At 33.8% G+C, this 20,714-nt stretch overlaps 1 protein-coding gene across 2 annotated transcripts in view; it reads left to right on the plus strand.

Annotated features, from left to right (window-relative positions):
• LOC100377098 (FAD-dependent oxidoreductase domain-containing protein 2-like) overlaps positions 1–20,714 on the plus strand; it is a 68,005-nt gene extending 47,291 nt beyond the window's left edge. For both annotated transcript variants that reach the window (XM_085502518.1, XM_085502517.1), the window contains exons 4-11: positions 4,696–4,947; positions 11,447–11,698; positions 12,302–12,471; positions 12,991–13,156; positions 14,651–14,778; positions 15,422–15,532; positions 16,982–17,087; positions 17,418–20,714. In XM_085502518.1, coding sequence (XP_085358644.1) covers positions 4,696–4,947; positions 11,447–11,698; positions 12,302–12,471; positions 12,991–13,156; positions 14,651–14,778; positions 15,422–15,532; positions 16,982–17,087; positions 17,418–17,631 — 1,399 coding nt within the window. In that variant the 3' untranslated portion in view covers positions 17,632–20,714. The remainder of the gene's footprint in view (positions 1–4,695; positions 4,948–11,446; positions 11,699–12,301; positions 12,472–12,990; positions 13,157–14,650; positions 14,779–15,421; positions 15,533–16,981; positions 17,088–17,417) is intronic.

Genomic DNA, 20,714 nt, shown 5'->3' on the forward strand with positions numbered 1-20,714 from the left:
GGCCAGTGTGCTTACATGTCTAATATATATGTACCATATTTGTGTTGTGCAATTATTACAAGAATGACAAAGGTGTGTCTCTTGTCAAAAAAGTCATATGGCCAGTGTGCTTACATGTCTAATATATATGTACCATATTTGTGTTGTGCAATTATTACAAGAATGACAAAGGTGTGTCTATGGTCAAAAAAGTCATATGGCCAGTGTGCTTACATGTCTAATATATATGTACCATATTTGTGTTGTGCAATTATTACAAGAATGACAAAGGTGTGTCTATTGTCAAAAAAGTCATATTATAATGATCCAGTATACGATAAATAATTTTTTTGTTTATGCATGTTTTTCTTACAGCTGAATGTTCTAAATAAGTGTCATGAATGAGCCATTGCAGTATCACTGATTTTGAAATATATATATATATTTCTTTCTATTTTAAGCTTCCTTTAATTCTTAAATTATCACAAATTTATGGATTTGTTACATTTTTCAAAATTCCAGATATCTTACAGCTTCTACCGGTAATGCAGATTATTATTTGTGACTATGATTTTTCCTAATTTTTACCATGATTGACAAGAAATAAAGGATCATCACATCTATTTTGATGTGGAAAAAGTGTTATGTACTTCAGTCTCATGTACTGTATGACATAACCAATCCATGGTATAAACAACAACAATTTATGAATTCTCATTGGCTGATTCAAGACACCTGACAACAATTTATGAATTCTCATTGGCTGATTCAAGACACCTGTGATGTGTACAAAGAAGTATTTGTGACAAAACATTTTGTTTACAAATCAAGGAAAAAAGAAATTATTTGATTCAGTGGTATAATTTTCATAGACTGGAATCCAACCATTCAGTGGTCTGGTGGATTGCTACGTAAATACATAGACAGCACAGAATTCACTGATTGGCAGTCTCAATGATATCAGTACATCACTCACATGCGCAGAGTTATCCATACTTAAGACCCGACAACAGCCTTCCAGACCATTCACTAGACTCAGTCTACTATTCATATATACTATTCACGATAGAAGACACATACTAATAATTTCAGGGAAAAATGCACAATTCAAAAATCAAAAACAGCAAGTCACAGAGCCTTAATACACAAAATGTCACTCTCAAAAATGGCCCCAATATAAAAAATCAAGAAAATTGATTTTAAGCAAAATTAAAACTCTTGACACTACATTAATATACCATTGATAGTATGCTTACATTAAACTGCTTCCATGTTAGATCCATATATACTTAGATTGCTTTAGATTGACAATGATGAACTTTTAACATTCAAAGAATATTCCAATACTGTGAAATGCGTGCATTGAAATCTGACTACATGCATGTACAGAATAGAATACTGTTTATTGACACCATAAAAAAAACCTGTTATTTCCTCTCAGACAGGAAATATAAATTAATGGAAGCTTCTATTATTTTGTATTTAATACACCTAGAATTTATAGATGGAGAAATTACCAAGTTTTGTCACAGTTCTTTGGCTGATCTTGAGCATGTCAGTGCACATACACATGTACATGCAATGTATTATGGGAGAGAACTTCCCATTGTATTTAAATAGAAAACTGTTATTATGATAATCATTCTTGAAAAAAGACTAGGTTAACAATATTACAATTATTAGTCCCCGTCCAGACGAAGTCCGAAAACGGGGACTTATAATAGTCCGTGCGTCCGTCCAGAGTCATATCTCAGAATCCCTTGGACCGATTTCGTTCATTCTTTGCATGTGCCTAGTACTTTATGTGGGACATATGCACATGCAGTGGCTTAGCGATTCGATTCAAAATGGCCGATTGGCAGCCATCTTGTTTTTTAAAAATGTTGTATTTTGGACATGCTTTGTCAGTTTTCATTCAAACTTGGTACATAGATTATACATGTTAGGATACATGTCCATGACGATTTATTTCACAATTGGATCAAAGATGGTCGACTGGCAGGCATCTTGTTTTCTGAAAATGTTGTATTTTAGACATGCTTTGTCAGTTTTCATTAAAATTTAGTACATAGATCATACATGTTAGGATACATGTCCCTGGCCGTCCGTGAGTTCCTGAGTCTGTCCGTCCATTCATCCGTGTGTCCGTCCGTCTGTTCGTCCGTGTGTCCCTCTGTCCAGAGTCATATTTCAGAATCCTGTGGACTGATCCCGTTCATTATTTGCATGTGCCTAGTACCTTATGTGGGGCATATGTACATGCCGTGGTTTCGTGATTCGATTCAAAATGGCCGACTGGCAGCCATCTTGTTTTCTGAAAATGATGTATTTTGGACATGCTTTGTCAGTTGTCATTCAAACTTGGTAAATAGATTATACATATTAGGATACATGTCCATGACGATTTATTTCGCAATTGGATCAAAGATTGTCGACTGGCAGGCATCTTGTTTTTTTTATGCGGTATCTTGGACATGCTCTGTCAGTTTTCATTCAAATTTTGCACATACATGTACTTTATACATGTTAGAATGTATGTCCATGACAATTTGTTTCAAAATCTGGTAAAGGATGGCCGATTGACAGCCATCTGACTTTTTGGCCTTACTACTATATTTCCACAATTTATGTACCATTTTCATTCGTATTTGGCACATACATCATACATATCAGTGTGTTTCATAATCAGATCAAAGATGGCTGAATAACGGCTGTTTTCATTTTTGGCCATATTACTACTACATGGAACACGTGTTTTGATGTAAATAAACAATCTGTTGTATACGCCACTTGGAACTCAAGCTTCAAGGACACGCTCGCGACAACCCCTCCGCTTTAATATGACGAGCACAAAGAGAACTTTGAAAAATTTAACGGGGACTGTGTCATTTTCAATGACTTGTATTTAATTTAATATTATTTTTGTTGATAATACAACTTTTCCATCCCTTTTAAGATATGAATCAATGATCTTACCATAGAAACCAGTACTGATTTTGACATATTCTCATGACATTTTGGACTCTTGTATCTTGAAAAGTTGTCCAATGACCCCAATTGTATATTCTGGGCTTGTAATTTTGGAAGTAACTTGAACATTTTTTTAACTTATATATATATTATACGTATTTATATTTTATAAAGGAAATATATATTTTATAGAGGTTGACAATTTGAACTCATAGGGGCTGGCTAGAAGATTTGTTTAAAAAATAATTTGCAAGCTTGACACTGAGAGAAAAAATAGTACATGTAAAGTGCTGTAGGGGAAAATTTGAGAAAAATAAAAATGGCATGGATATGGCAAAGTATCACTATACTCATCTTTAATTTCCTCAGCTGAACAAAGACGAATAGCTAGGGCAGTAACATTAGGTTCCTACAAGGAAATTACAATTGTCATATGGTCAGTATAGTGATACTTTTCTGCACTCTTTATTTTATGTTTTACAACATGACAACTGTAAAACATTTAAATTTTCACTGCAAGGATTTTTTTGATGATTTAAAAATAATCAAGAGGATAACATTTTGTAAAAGTCACTCTAATTTGCTATCTTAATGAACAGGAATGAAATATTGATACACAATGTCACAATCTTGCCCAAAGCATTTTCTTAATGAATGAATGTAGAATATTTGGATGAATATGTATTTAGAATTTATAATGACTTATTTTTCTTGTGACAATAACAAAAATCAATTCATGAGTGAATGATGAATATCAAGTTGTTTTTAATTAAACTGAGATACCCAGCTTTCTGACTATTTATATTAAGGTAGATTGCTAAACAGAAATAAAAATATTGTCATTTTCTTTACATGATATTTACATGATATTTCATGTCAGGAGAATGAAGAAAATGGAATAAAACTACATGTAATTTTCACGATTTCAAGATTTGATGACATTTGTGAAAATATAATTGCACAAGTCACTGACACAAACTAGAAGGACCCCAAGAAATTTTCATTTCAGCAAAATTTTGTAATTTTCACTGACTCACAAAATTTGCGAAAATTTCACTCTTGCGAAACCGGTTTGCAGTGGACAACTCATGAAAAATTAAGTTGTGTACACAAAAATCAGACATGCAATGTACGAAGGCTGCAAGTGTTTCTTTAATCACATTTTTATTGTGCATACTTAATTTTCATGCAAGACTATAACTTCCTAATTCTGTCACAGTACGGTAGTTGAGATTGCCTGTCATAGAGTATGTGATCCCAATAATTGAATTCAAGCTCTCTCAAGTTATCTCAAGTTATCAAACCTGCTTAGCTTGAGTTATTATACCCCAAAACTGAATCTTACACTCAACCAACACAGTCTAAAATACTCTGCAACAAAACACTGGAACTCATTGCTTGATGCATTTAAAACCATCACTAAGAAACACATATTTAAAGCAAAGTTAAAAAACTATTTCTTCAATATTTGATTTGTAATATTTTCTTTCATTAAACTATGAAATTATATACATATATACAAAGGTTACGGACCTGACTATAGTTCTAATGAACAATATCTGTAATCCCCACCAAAAAAAAGGAAAGTACTCTAAGTAGAATTCATTATTTTTTTATATATATATTTACTACCTGTACAATTTCTACGTTTAGTGTTCTTTTCAAAACTTTGTTTTTGGTGAAATAAATTTCATTCAAATTTCAATCATTCATTCATTCATTCAAGTTGTCTTTCTTTTCTCCTAGAACCTTAATTGTTAGTACCGGATTATCCACTCCAAATGAGCCTCCATTTAATGGATCTGAGTTTACAGTAGGATATAAAGACATGTCATTGAATAAAGAAGACTATGAAGGCAAGACAGTATTGATTCTTGGTAAAGGAAATTCAGCATTTGAAACTGCTGATCATATCATGGGAAATACCAATCTTATTCACATGGTAGCACGCACACGAGTCAGATTATCATGGGAGACACATTATGTGGGAGATTTGAGGTAAACTTTAATTTATACGTATAAATATTTGTCTGTCTGTCTGAGCAAATTGAGTGTGGGTACCTGAAATTGTTTCTATAGAGAAAGTGAGCCATAATGTATCTATCTGGGTCCCATTTATTTTGAATTGGAAATTGGAAAGTCAAAATACCTACAATAGAGGTTAAAAACCCAAAACCTAGTTCGTTTGATTTTACTTATAATATTCATTGAATAATGAAAACAAAATGACTGGAACTCCAGTTTCAAAAATATTTTAGCCACATCCATTCCATCTTTAGCGATATACAATGATTTCCACATCAGTGTACATTATGTACAGTAGGAATCCGTGAACAAAAAGGATTATCAATATTCGTATCACTTGGACTTGCAGATCACAGGATGATGACATGTTATGCTAAAGGCATGAAAGAATCAATACCGTAGCAATCTCACATTGGATAAGATCTAGCAAACATGATTAGTTCTAAATCAACACAATCAGCAGATACATGGGGAAATTGCTTCCAGCAATTATGCTACTCATCTTGGACAAGTGAACAGTTATTTTTTTCTCTTCTACAGTTAACAATATAGCTCTATTTCTGTATTCCCAAGAGCTAGATGAGAATGAGATTCATATATTCACAGCTAAATCTATTTTCTACATATTTAATTTTAAAATGTGATGTTCGTCACAAATTGTTATGTTTGATATTGGGGTTCCATGCAACACATTCATTTATATACATGATCATGGTGACCATTACTCTTTAAGGATGCAGTTGACATTATTAGCTAAAGTGACCTACAGGGTACTCAAAATTCTTAACGGCAAGTTGTTCAAAGGAAATGAATGTTTAGCAACTTAATTTACTAATCCATTATGTTGAAATCTTATGAATATTTTTCTATTTCTAAATCTCTCTTCTGTTACTAATTAATTTACCATAATCTCTAATTCTAGATTACCCCTTCTTGCTGGCCTTATTAGACTGATAATTCAAAAGAATGCAAAAATAAACATTAAAAGCTTCATTGTACTCTTGACAAAACCAGTTTTTTCATACATCTTCATGCAGTGCTTCTATAAGGTCATTTGAAAATGTTCCAATTTTATTCCATCAGCAAATAGAAATCTCTTGTTTTAGTGTGTGGAATTTATAAATATAATAAAATGGCTTTGTAGTGCTGAGAGTTATAATCCCAATTAATGTATGAATAATTGGGCTTCCTTGGTCCTTGTTTTTCAAACATAACTGTTGCTACTGAGAAGTCAGTCAGGTAAACACTGTAGCTGTTGTCCAGATGACTGTTGCTACTAGGCATTCAATCTGGTAAATGGTCTGGCTGCTGTCCAGATGACTGTTGCTACTAGGCATTCAGTCTGGTAAATGGTCTGGCTGCTGTCCAGATGACTGTTGCTACAAGGCATTCAGTCTGGTAAATGGTCTGGCTGCTGTCCAGATAACTTGTTCCACTAGGCATTCAACAAGGTAGATGGTCCTGCAGCTGTCCAGATGACTGTTGCTATTAGGCATTCAGTGAGATAAATTGTCTGGCTGCTGTCCAGATGACTGTTGCTACTAGGCATTCAGTCTGGTAAATTGTCTGGCTGCTGTCCAGATGACTGTTGCTATTAGGCATTCAGTGAGATAAATTGTCTGGCTGCTGTCCAGATGACTGTTGCTATTAGGCATTCAGTGAGATAAATTGTCTGGCTGCTGTCCAGATGACTGTTGCTATTAGGCATTCAGTGAGATAAATTGTCTGGCTGCTGTCCAGATGACTGTTGCTATTAGGCATTCAGTGAGAAAAATTGTTAGGCTGCTGTCCAGATGACTGTTGCTGCTATGCATTAAGTTTTGTGAATGGTCTGGCTGCTGTCCAGATGACTGTTGCTATTAGGCATTCAGTGAGACAAATTGTTAAGCTGCTGTCCAGATGACTGTTGCTATTAGGCATTCAGTGAGATAAATTGTCTGGCTGCTGTCCAGATGACTGTTGCTATTATATAGGCATTCAGTGAGATAAAGTGTCTGGCTGCTGTCCAGATGACTGTTGCTATTAGGCATTCAGTGACAAAAATTGTTAGGCTGCTGTCCAGATGACTGTTGCTATTAGGCATTCAGTGAGAAAAATTGTTAGGCTGCTGTCCAGATGACTGTTGCTGCTATGCATTAAGTTTTGTGAATGGTCTGGCTGCTGTCCAGATGACTGTTGCTATTAGGCATTCAGTGAGACAAATTGTTAAGCTGCTGTCCAGATGACTGTTGCTATTAGGCATTCAGTGAGATAAATTGTCTGGCTGCTGTCCAGATGACTGTTGCTATTATATAGGCATTCAGTGAGATAAAGTGTCTGGCTGCTGTCCAGATGACTGTTGCTATTAGGCATTCAGTGAGATAAATTGTCTGGCTGCTGTCCAGATGACTGTTGCTATTAGGCATTCAGTGAGATAAAGTGTCTGGCTGCTGTCCAGATGACTGTTGCTATTAGGCATTCAGTGAGAAAAATTGTTAGGCTGCTGTCCAGATGACTGTTGCTATTAGGCATTCAGTGAGACAAATTGTTAGGCTGCTGTCCAGATGACTGTTGCTGCTATGCATTAAGTTTTGTGAATGGTCTGGCTGCTGTCCAGATGACTGTTGCTATTAGGCATTCAGTGAGACAAATTGTTAGGCTGCTGTCCAGATGACTGTTGCTATTAGGCATTCAGTGAGACAAATTGTTAGGCTGCTGTCCAGATGACTGTTGCTGCTATGCATTAAGTTTTGTGAATGGTCAGGCTGCTGTCCAGATGAATGTCACTACAGTTAGTGAGGGAAATAACATTGCTGCTGTATATAATGTTACACTGAATTTACCTGTAATGAATATTGATTGTCTGTCTTGTTAGTAGACATGTAAGGTGCCAAAACCTTGTCTAACCAATTAACTTCTGTAAATTGTATTAATCTAAATTGATACTGATCTATTTGAAGGACAGTGTTTGGTGTGACACATTCTGTTCAGTGTTTGTCCCATGGGATGCATGTAACACCTTTAAAATTTGAATGTGTGCAGCACAATGACCACTTGATTTGACATAACAAATAATAGTCAAGTAATAGTCTTATTTCCTTTGAATGTAATGGTGCCAAGCTGGAGTAAAATATAATATATTAAAATTTGCCTAAATTGCATACATTCAGACTTTATATAAAATCACAGGTGTACATTGCTTTGTGGACAGAAAAAATACTTGGTTATTTTGACCAGCGTGTCTGTAATCAAAACCCAATTTAGGTTGCATAAAATGGTAAGAAAAACCTGTTAACTGGGATTATTTTATGATAAGAGTGGAGTAATTTTTATCTTTTTAGCTCCGCTGTCGACTTTGTTGAGCGGAGCTTATCATATGAGTGATTGTATGTCGACCGGCGTCCGTCGTCCGTGTCAATGTTTTACTTTTTCGACTTCTTCTTGAAAACTACAAGCCTACATATATAGGTACTACATGTGGATCTCTCTCAGATTTGTTCATTTTATAATGATATCTTTAGTTCTCTAATTTTTGGTGAATATTTTTGTAATTTTTGGTAAAAAGTGATATTTTTGACTTCTTGTTAAAAACTGCAAGTCCAATTGCTTTGATATTACATATATAGGTACTACATGTGGACCACTCTCAGATTTGTTCATTTTGTAATGATATCTTAATTATCTACAGTAATTTTGGTGAATATTTTTGTCATTTTTGGTAAAAAGTGATATTTTCTTCTTGTTAAAAACCACAATCATTTATGGTGAAAAATGATATTTTTGAATTTTTGTTGAAAACAGCAAGTCCCATTGCATTGGTACTATGTATATTGTTCATTTTCTAATGATATCTTCTGTTCTATAATTGAAATGTGCATTGCAAACAGCGGAGCTATCTCAGCCGAGAGGCTGCTTGTTATCTTGTTCAATCAGTGTGGAATAAGCCATTACCATGTAGCCACAGGGGGAGAAAGGAATTTATGTGTGAGGTTTTCTGATTGGAGATGTGATACCACAACTGACTTTAATGAAGATTGAGAGATACCTAGGGAAAATGACAGAAACAAGCCATGCATGGCACAGTCCCCGTTAGTTATCAAATTTGAGATATATAGTAATGTTATGTTTATAGTAATATAGCTGGAATATAAGCATGTCAGGAATATGATTTTTTTAACATTAAAATGATTGACATTTGTATCTGATCGTCAAACAAGTACTTGTCCATATTGAGAGATATTGCTCTGGAACAGCATTCAAAATCAGCCATTTTGAATACATGTATATATATATATATAACATGATGTATAACGAATATATAAAATTTGAATATAATCAGTCAAAGTATTTAAGAGATATGGCTCTAGAAGCCCAATCATTAAAACAAAATGGCCGCCAGTCAGCTATTTTGAATCCAATCTGAAAATAAAATGACATGCATCAGGAACCTGTGATGTCTAACGTGTGTTATAAGTTTGAACAAAATCCATCCATAAATGCAAGAAATGCTTGATATTCGAGGATTTTTTTAGCACAAAAATAGCACACTTTGAAAAAGATCATCAAACCAATATATCCGTAGATCTGTGACATGATGTATAATGAATATTAAAAATTTGAACATAATCAGACAAAACAAGTCAGACATATGGGTCTGGAAACCCATTCATTAAAACAAAATGGCCGCCAGACAGCCATTTTGAATATGATCTGAAAAATAAAATGACGTGCATCAGGAACCCGTAATGTCTAATGTATGTACCAAGTTTGAACAAAATCCATCCATAAATGCCAGAAATGCTTGATATTTGATGATTTTTTAGTACAAAAATGACAACCATTCGGCCATTTTGAATAGGATCGTCAAACTAATATATCTATGACATGATGTATAATGAATATTTAAAATTTGAACATAATCAGTCAAAACAATATATTGGAAATATGGCACGAGAACCACATTGATTAATACAAAATGGCCGCCAGTCGGCCATTTTGAATGTTATCTGAAAAACAAAATTATTTGCATCAAGGTCCCATAATGTCTAATGTATATACCAAGCTTGAACAAAATCCATCTGTAAACAGCCGAGAAATGGTTGCTTTTTATGATTTTTTAGCACAAAAATGGCCACCATTCGGCCATCTTGAATCAGATCATAAAACAAAATGATGTGCATCAAGGTCCTATAATGTCCAACGTATATACAAGGTTTGAACAAAATCCATCTGTAAACAACCGGGAAATGCTCGATTTTGATGATTTTTAGCACAAAAATGGCCGCCATTCGGCCATCTTGAATCAGATCATGAAACAAATTGACGTGCATATGTATGATATCATGTATGATGTATATGTGAAGTTTGATTGTGATTGGTCCAGGTATTTCTAAGATACAGGTATGGACGCACGTACAGACGCACGCACGCACGGACGCACGCACGGACGCACGGAGGTCAAAACATAAGTCCCCGTTTTTGGACTGCGTCCGAACGGGGACTAAAAACTATGCAGGCATTCTATGATTAATATGTCGTTTGAGTTTTGTCATTCATGATAACACATACATGTAGGAACTCCCAGATTAATATTTCACTACAATTATGTGATTCATGATAACACTTAGAAATAGGAACTCATAGATTAATATGTAACTGGAAATATGATATCAATCACGCTGACACTATCAGCCATGCTGATATTAACAGTCATGCTAATACTAGAAACAACAATGATACTAGCAGTAGCAACCACTAGCAACCACATAGATACTAGCAATCATGCTGATACTAGCAACCACACTGATTTTAGCAACCATGCTTATACTAGCAATCATGCTAATACTAGCAACTATGCTGATACTAGCATCCACATATTAGCAATCATGCTGATACTAGCAACCACACTGCTATTAGCAGCAATGCTGATACTAGTAACCATGCTGATACTAGCAACCATGCTGATATTAGATAGCAACCACACTGATATTAGCAACCATGCTTATACTAGCAATCATGCCAATACTAGCAACCATGCTGATACTAGCATCCACATATTGGCAAATATGCTGATACGAGCATCCACATATTAGCAACCATGCTGATACTAGCAACTATGCTGATACTAGCATCCACATATTAGCAACCATGCTGATACTAGCAACCACACTGCTATTACCGGTAGCAGCAATGCTGATACTAGTAACCATGCTGATACTAGCAACCATGCTGATATTAGATAGCAACCACACTGATATTAGCAACCGTGCTTATACTAGCAATCATGCTGATACTAGCAACCATGCTGATATTAGATAGCAACCACACTGATATTAGCATCCATGCTGACGCTAACAGCTATACTGATACTAGCAACCACACTAATACTCAATGCTGATATGCTCTCAAAAATGTTTATTATCAATTATTCACTATGTTGCAATAGGATTAATTAATTAATGATTTTTTAATTAATTAATGTTTTTATTTTTAGAGCTATAAACAATGGTTTGTTAGATACCTACCAGTTGAAATCACTTGATGGTATTCTAGAAGCTCCTCTGGAAGAAGTAAAATTGGTAAAAAAAGATGGCAAGATATATGTTGATCTAATTGATGCTGATCTGCTTGAAACCAACTCCACATACCTTGAAACAGAAGCAATTGATAATTTTGCTGCTAGAGAACCGTATGATGTAATCATTAGGTGTCTTGGGTTTATGTTTGACTTCAGCATATTTGATGAGTAAGTTAATTATTCCTACATTAATTTATATCTTAATGAGGATAAAATATAATAAATCATATATATGCTAAAGTTTTGGGTGAGAAATGTTTAGATTTTCTTTCCCTTCCTTTCACTGTAGTAATTTGGGCGTAGCTAGAAAACAAAGGCAAATAAAAAGAATGCAATCGTTTCTCCTGCAGCATTACAAATGTGCAGTGCAAAGCAATGGTCATTCACATGACTGAAAAAGTTGAAAACCAATGTTTGCAATATAGTCCAAAAAGCACAATTGTTATAGAAATAATTTTTTAGACAAGCATTCGTATGGCATATGCACAATCCATATTTGCCTATATCTAAGCTTTCTGATGATGTATAGGTTGCTATAGTAACATGAAGCAATAAACCACTGTCCAAGGCTTGTACTCCTCAAGGTTTTGCACAATTATACACATGAGTGTCAGCGAGTGTTTATATGAAGCGGATTGTGTAAAATTATTACACTGTTCATAATATCTAGCCAAAAGTATGGTTTCCTGAGTGTTTTCAGTTTTTGTTTCAACCAGAATGATTCAATATGTACATGTTGTATTGTTAAAAAAATACATCTCCCTTTCATAGGAGTGTTCCAGTTATACCAGGTACTGTCAGACGGCAGAAAAAATATCCCCTAATCAATGATAATTACGAAGCTGTGAATATACCAGGGCTATTTTTTGCTGGCACAAACACACACTCCTTGGACTTCAGGAAATCAGCTGGGGGATTTATACATGGTTTCAGATATACAGGTCAGAGTTCAATCTTTTTTGTTCACAAAACAAACGATACAGATTTAATGAAGCATCATCATTAGGCAACTGCCTACTCAGCAGTAGAAAAATGCTAGTACTTTGATTCTTTTCAGTTCCAAGGATCATAAATTGTGACTTGTTAAGACACCTCAGCCAAATTCAATACATTACTGACCGTGTTACTGCACATATATGCAATGCATTATGGGAGATAACCTCCCAACGTATATAATGGAAAACTATTATTATGACCCTGTAACCTCACTAAATTAAATTTAAATAATTTTTCTACAATATGAGATTCATATGAATAATATTATTATATTATGACTTTTTATCTGATATCAGCAAGCACAATTTTAAAATGTTCCAATTCGAAATGTGAAATTCATAAATATTTGTAAGGATGAAGAGAATGCCTTTGTTACACCGAGAGTATATTTCATGCATACATCTACATGCATGAATTCAATGTTCATTTCTCATGTACCTAACAAACTAAATATTTTCTTATAGCTCGAGCACTTAGCAAAATATTAGAATTTCGCAACCATCAAGTTCCTTGGCCTTCCGTTGCCCAGCCGACAACTGAATTACTGAATCACATCATCAAACGTGTCAACGAGGCTTCAGGGATATACCAGATGTTTGGTGTTCTAAGCGATGTTGTCTTATTATCCAAGTAAGTGATTAATTACTGGCAAAAATATTAGGGTTGGGGTGTGCATTTTCACTATTTGTTTTAAGTCAATGTTTGAGTCAATAGTCAGAATTTATTTTCACTGATTTTCATTTATTTACGGGTAGCTCAAAAGCGTATCTGTGGGTGAGTTGTGTGGGCACAAAGAAGCTATAACACTGATGTCTGCAGATGCCGTTTTAATCAAGTCTGCGTGTTCTACCAATTCTTTTGTTTCAATACATAAATGCAATCATGGCCGCACAACGTACATGCAGATCAAAACGCAGACATCAGTGTTATGGCTTCTGCGTGCCCGCACAACTCACCCGCAGATACGCATTTGGGGATATCCATACATACCTCTGATTGAATTTGAAATATAGGAAAAATGGTATATTTGCTGGATTTTATTTTCACTGAATCATTCCTTCAGCAAAAATAGCGAAAATTAATTCCAAGCGAAAATATAATATTTTACAGTAACATTTACCTAGCTTAAAGCTATCATAGCTTTCATTTATAACCACTACAGGTAGCTATTTAAATTGCCTAAATCTCATATTAGTTAAATAGGTAAATACCACAAAGTATAAGTTAAAATTATTGAGGACAAAGATTCACTCACATTTTTATGAAAACGCAAATAAATACTTCGTCGTCTGAACATTTTTAAATTAACATTTTACTCCAATGTATGTGGGTTTTTTTTGGTCATCTAAAAGTCATTTTAGCTCAATAATGCATACTAGATTTTAAAATACTTAAAAAAACCATTGCCCCATTTCATTTTCATTTAATTTTATGTGTACAAGTGAATTTTACTGTACTGAAAATATGTGATCAATTTTTATATGTGTATTGGTAGGTACACAGGTGTGGTACTTGTAATCAGGAAAATGTGAGTTAAGCTGCATGACTGCAGATGACTCAACAAAATTATCTTTCCATTTCACCAAACATCTCGGATTAGGTTTGCAAAACTGCATTCTATCATACAGTAGTAACCATTTAAAACAAGGATTCCTTGGTGAACAAAATTTCGTTGATGTGCAAAAGTGTACTCACTGTTTAACCTACCTTTAACCTTTAACCAAAAATATCAAAAAACAATTCAGAAATACTTCATGATGATCTGAAGACCTGATTACCTTCTAGCACAATTCCATGCATATTAATTATGTAATTTACATAATAATAAAACTTATTTGAACAGATACACCAAATCTAATTAATCTGCATATGTTAATTAGTTAATTAGCATTCTTATTACCTAATAGTGTGATCATAAGAATTGAAATATTGATTTCACATTGAATCCCTTTCAAGCATTTTTAGTTAAATGAATGTTAGGTAATAAACACACATGCAGACATCCTGTTTGATAAGGGATGAGTTCCATGCAATGTATTTGACACTGCGCAATGAAAATTTCACTTTTTTAATGCAGAGACATTTTATGCAAATTAATACTTTGTATTTTTTTCATGACACTAGAAATGGTCGTATGTATACATATCTAGAGGAGTTTCCAGTCAAGCTTCTCCATGATTTACCTGCAGTGACAGGACATGAAGTTGACAAAGTCATGGTCATTACTTTGGAATATGGAAAGAACTTTTCTGGTTAGAATTAACACCACTCTGCCACTAAATTTTGAGTTCTTCAAAATAAAAATAAAAAAGTCTCCTAGATTAATTAAGCCAATAAAATTAGTATTGGTTGAAAATGTAACTTTGACTCATTGTCATATATCTTTGCCGCATTCAATATTCAAAACTTGCTCAAACACCATTTAACGTCTTGTTTGGGGTCAACTACAAACATAATGATAGCTTCAAATAGATATGATTGCTATGGTCTTCTGCCATTCAACAATTATACAGTATCATACTGATTACTATGGGTATCAATTTTGAGAGAGTGCAGAGTATGAACCATTCAAAATAAAATGTTAGCATCCAAAGTTGTACTCTGATATCATTCATAACTGCTTTGAGACCTATTGTGTGAGGAATTGCCCTTGTACTGACTTACTGTGATTCACAATAATTTAAAACTGATGCAAATCTTTGCAAATACACGCAAATCAGTACATTATTCAAAAATGGAATCCAATGAAATTCAAACGTCCAATCAATTTGGAAGCCAAAGTGATCACAATTAATTGGGCATACTAAAAATCAGCAAATTCAGACCATCAGATACTTCACAAGACTACAATAAATGAACTCAGAGTGCATGTTAATTTTATGTTATTTGTTTTAGGTCCTGGCAGTGATCCTTTCAGAACTAACCGGGCAATCGGTGATCCAATAGCAGCTTATCTTTCTAATTTTCTGCATCCCGTTGTGTATTATTATGACAAGTTACCATCAAGTAAGATTCTTACAGTTTCTACACATGCTGTAAACATTTCAGGATGTTTACATAAACATTTCAGGATGTTTACAGTTTGTTTGCAGCTGACTAGAAACTAGAGAGAATAACGTACCTCTTTATCATACACGCAACAGCTTATATAAAGCGTTAAAACTAAAATAAGGCTTGAATTCAGACGACTGACCTCATGACTCTGGACATGAAAGTTTTTACGTGCGGAAATGATTGATAACTTATAAGAAATTATACCACCAAACACAAACATGATCAGATGGAATTGCTGTTGACACTTGAAATTTTGAGAGATATATTACTGCTTGTATTTGAGAGAGAATACATAAGATTGGGACGTACCCATTAGCTCAATCCAAAAACTTTTTGTTGGCCATATCGTTCTGTTGCTTCTGTTTCGTTTTCAAGTGTAATTAAAATACAGTGACTTTCGTTGACCTCCATTGTCTGCACCAAGAGCCATGAGGGAGAGCTTTCAAGAAGTAGCCAACATCGTCACACATAAATTATATGGAAGTATATAGGTTTTATTGAAAACATCTGAAATACTTGCATATAATTGGGGAACAATATTTAATATGTTTTGTCCAGAATGAATTACATTTATTTACACTGCTCAGCTGTCCTTTTTAGCTCCGCTGTCGACTTTGTCGAGCGGAGCTTATCATATGAGTGATTGTTCATAGTTGTCCGTTTCAATGTTCTTCTTTTTCGACTTCTTCTTGAAAACTACAAGCGTGAAAGCTTTGATACTTGGTGTATATGTATTTTGGGTAGACCTCTCTCAGATTTGTTCATTTCATGATGATATCTGCAATTCTCTAATTTTGGTGAATATTTTTGTCATTTTTGGTAAAAAGTGATATTTTCGACTTCTTGTTAAAAACCTCAAGTCCAATTGCTTTGATATTACATATATAGGTACTACATATGAACCTCTCTCAGATTTGTTCATTTCATGATGATATCTTTAATTCTCTAATTTTGATGAATATTTTTGTAATTTTTGGTAAAAAGTGATATTTTCGACTTCTTGTTGAAAACCGCCAGTCCAATTGCTTTGATATACTATACATATAGGTACTACATGTGGACCTCTCTCAGATTTGTTCATTTTCTAATGATATCTTCTGTTCTTTAATTGCCATGTGCATTGCTAACAGCGGAGCTATCTCAGCCGACAGGCTGCTTGTTTTCATGAGAAACGTAGTTTCGGTGAAGATACAAAATAACACCAATCACATGACTGATATTTTCATTTGGACACTGCAGTAACACATGATATTTTCACTCCTGTAACAATAGAAATCAGGGGATAACATACACTTTTACTGGTAAAATTTCAGAATGTGACTGGTTTATATGGTTTGATAAAATTTCCATAGAAATACATAATAATAGCATCATGTATATTGTTTGTTTTTTTATCTGCAGAAGAAGATTTCATGACTTTGTCAGCGAAATTTGACATTTTGCCGAGACCATTAAAAATTCATCACATAGTAGAAGACTTTTTAACTTTATTCACAGCCCCAAATAGGTAAGTCTATTACCTGTAGTATTACCATGAAAAATGTACCAAGATGTTTACCACCAACAATTGCCACATGTACAACCTTTTTTCTGTGTCATCACTTATTACTAATGCCTGCCCCAACCACGATATATCTCAACTCATATAACTTCTAATCAGCCAGAGCCCTGAGCTAATTAGTATAAATATTATATTTGGAGCACTACTGCAGTTGAAAACTAGATCTGATCAACTTATTTTCAACTTCATTATATTCTAATCCAAGCCACTATTGATCATTTTATACATCTCGTACTACATTGTAGTGTTAAACTTTCATATATTGTCTATTTTCAGCCATATCTTGCCATTACGCCGATTTATTGAGTCATGTCTTGACACCGATCTGCGTAATTTCTATGATATTCAGTGTTTTAGCGTAGCAATGACTAGTCAAGATTTACCGTGGATGTGTCAGCAACATGATTATCAACTCCAGATGGGCTTGTCAGGAGAACGAACTGGAACAATGAATAATGACCAAAGAGGGGAATTAACATTTGGGACATAGTTAGTTCTAGCTCAGTCATTATACTTTATAGATGAAACCCTCTAGCTCAGTCATTTTAATTTACAGATGAAACCCTCTAGCTCAGTCATTATAATTTACAAATAAAAACCTCTAGCTCAGTCATTATAATTTACAGATTAAACCCTCTAGCTCAGTCATTATAATTTACAGATTAAACCCTCTAGCTCAATCATTATAAATCTTCTGGACTGCATTGCGATATAAAGACACCTCTAAATGTTTTCCTCTAGGGGGCATTGTGCGACAACAGGGAAAATTGACTACAAAATGTAGTCTCATATTGGGGATAGCAGCATTTACATGTCCATTTACAGGCAAATTTGACATAAGTGATTTCTACAGTACCATCAGGTTATGCCCCGACCCTTAGGTTATTTACATGTTATCATGTCCCTTGAGTTGAGAATGCCAAGAAAAAAAAAATGTAGAATTTCCCTCCTCGCGAGTGGAAAACAAATACTGCAATGGGTATTTCAAGTTTATATTTGAAACAATCATTTATATTGCATGTTGTTTTTATATTAGGCAGGTTTCATAGTGTATATTCAGCAAACATAATCCAGCCAGCACCCACAAGCTGTATAGTAGTCGTATATTCTTTATTCAAACTGCTAACATAATTAAAGCCAATGATCAACAAAAATAACACAGGTAGACAACATATTCTGGAGTTTGAATGCAACAAAACGTTGCTTCTTAATTGAGTAGTTGCTTTATCTTTACAATAGCCCTGTGATTGAGAATTCTTACTGTTTGACACTGAAAATAGAATTTAGTATTCTAACAATTTTCATATTGCGTGATAGGCATGAACCAAATGTTTGATTTTGAAGTTGCATATCTCTTTTTAGAACTCAATGTCGAAATGCCGATCTCTCAGAGGGGAATATGGCATTGAGAAACTCTTATGTCATCAAAATTGACCATCCTCAAATGTGTATATATTATTAGCTATGGAAGTAACTCCAAATACTTTCATGTTAGTTGGATCCCATGTGATACCACTACAACACTATAACTTTAGTTTGTCATGTTTTTTATGTTTAATTTGTCTATTAAATTTATGTTTTTATGTAGAACTATATAGCACAGTATTTTGTTTTCTAGGACATCTCTTAACTTATTTTTATATTCTGTATATATATTCATAATGTTTGTAGATACTACATGTATTCAGTTTTTTTATTTTGTACACTGCTGATGATCTTAAAAGAGGTAATATGGATAACTTTGAGTTCTGTTTCAGTGAACAGAACACAGCGTGATAACCACCGCCCTTTAATTCCAGCTTAATATTTTGCAATATTTTTAATTATTTATAGTAAAATTATAATAATATTATAAAAAAAAAAATTTTTTGCAGTAAATACATCATGAAAACTAAGTGCATATGCATTTACATATCTGTAAATTAAGTGTACGTGTTTGTCATTTAGTGAGTACAGCTATGTTTACTGCCAATACAATGTGTTTTTTTTTAGATGATAAAATATTTTATCATGATGCAGCATCAAACATAATTAAATACTGTATTTGCTCTATTAGTAGCATACACACTTAACTAAATCAAATCCTCTCATACTAGTATTTTAATTATCCATAAATCATTGCCGTATGTGCGTATCTATTTGTGATGCATATCTAATAGAGAAAATACAGAATACAGGGCAGAATGGTGGCGCGACTTGGGGGGTGCACAATGCTTATTTTGGAAAATGCGCCGGCGCATTCCGGTGACGCAGAGTACTGATTTTGACCCCTTCACATACCTCAAAATACAGTATGTCTGAAAATACTTAAGGATGTCCATATTTCTTGTTTAAATTTAATATTAATACTGGTGACTGACATCAGTGGAATCGGAGTAGTGTCTATCATTAAAAATGATAAAAAACAGATGTCTGCCTGTGGGTAACCATCTAAAGTGCTCTATTGTCTTATTAGGATAGTTCTTTCCCAATTACTGATTGATAAATGAATCGAAATTCTAGATATTTACAAATGTTGAAGGTTTTATAATGTATATGTATGTTAATATTATTTTAAATCGTCCTGAATTGATCCATAGTAAAATACATGTATTTCTATTTCTGTATTTTTGAAATTGCGCCCTCTAGTGATATATATCAAGCTCCCTTTTTTTTATCGGCTTAGAATATGAAATATTTATTTATGTAATAATTGAATTACATTGAACAAGAGGAACAAAAAAAAATCTTACTATTTTTTGCTCAACTATTCATAACCTATGTAAAACATCCAGATTTGTCATAAAAAAACATGTAATACAAAGCTAACTTGAAGTGTTACAGTTGTCATGTTTGATGTGGGACCCACAGCAATGTATGCAGTGTATGTAAAATACTTTGTTTGTTAACATGAAATTTAAACACGCTGCATGACGACTGTAGCACTTAAACAGTTGGGAATACACTTTATATCTAGTTTATTAGATCAAAAATTATTTTAATCAAAATGTGTTTTTGTTAATCGTTAGGTATGAAATTCCAACAGTGCCTTTGTTATTATGACTTGATATTAGGTTTGCATTACATTGGTATGTGTCTGTAAGCAACTATATATTTTAGAAGAATTTAATCCAGCTGGAATTTCTTTTCTCTTGGTTTAAAAAAATATTAGAAAAGAATATACAGACACAAAAAGTTTTAAGGTCAGGGGATCATGTTAGTATTAAATTGGCTGTACTTGTGTTACCCCATGGCTGTTAAACGTATAGTTGTTATTATCTTGTTAGGTTATTTATTTACTATTGATAATTACTTTACTATTTAAGATTATATAGAGTTTTGTAGCATAATGTTTCTTCACTTAAAGCTGGGGAGTCGTCACCTGCACATGCGTCAGATGGCCATAGCGTATCATTGTTTACATTGTTATCGTCGCTTAGGACTCGATTGTCGCGCGTGCTCAGGTGATGACTCTCTTGCTTTAATATAATTTTCAATGTAAGACAGATATTCTAAATTGTTACTACCAGTGGTAAAATATTTCTTGATTTCTTGTATATATTAATTGCAATAAATAAATTAGTTTAGACTGCC

This window comes from Saccoglossus kowalevskii, chromosome 8 (assembly GCF_978046115.1).
Source record: "Saccoglossus kowalevskii chromosome 8, keSacKowa6.1, whole genome shotgun sequence".
NCBI classification, from domain to species: domain Eukaryota; kingdom Metazoa; phylum Hemichordata; class Enteropneusta; family Harrimaniidae; genus Saccoglossus; species Saccoglossus kowalevskii.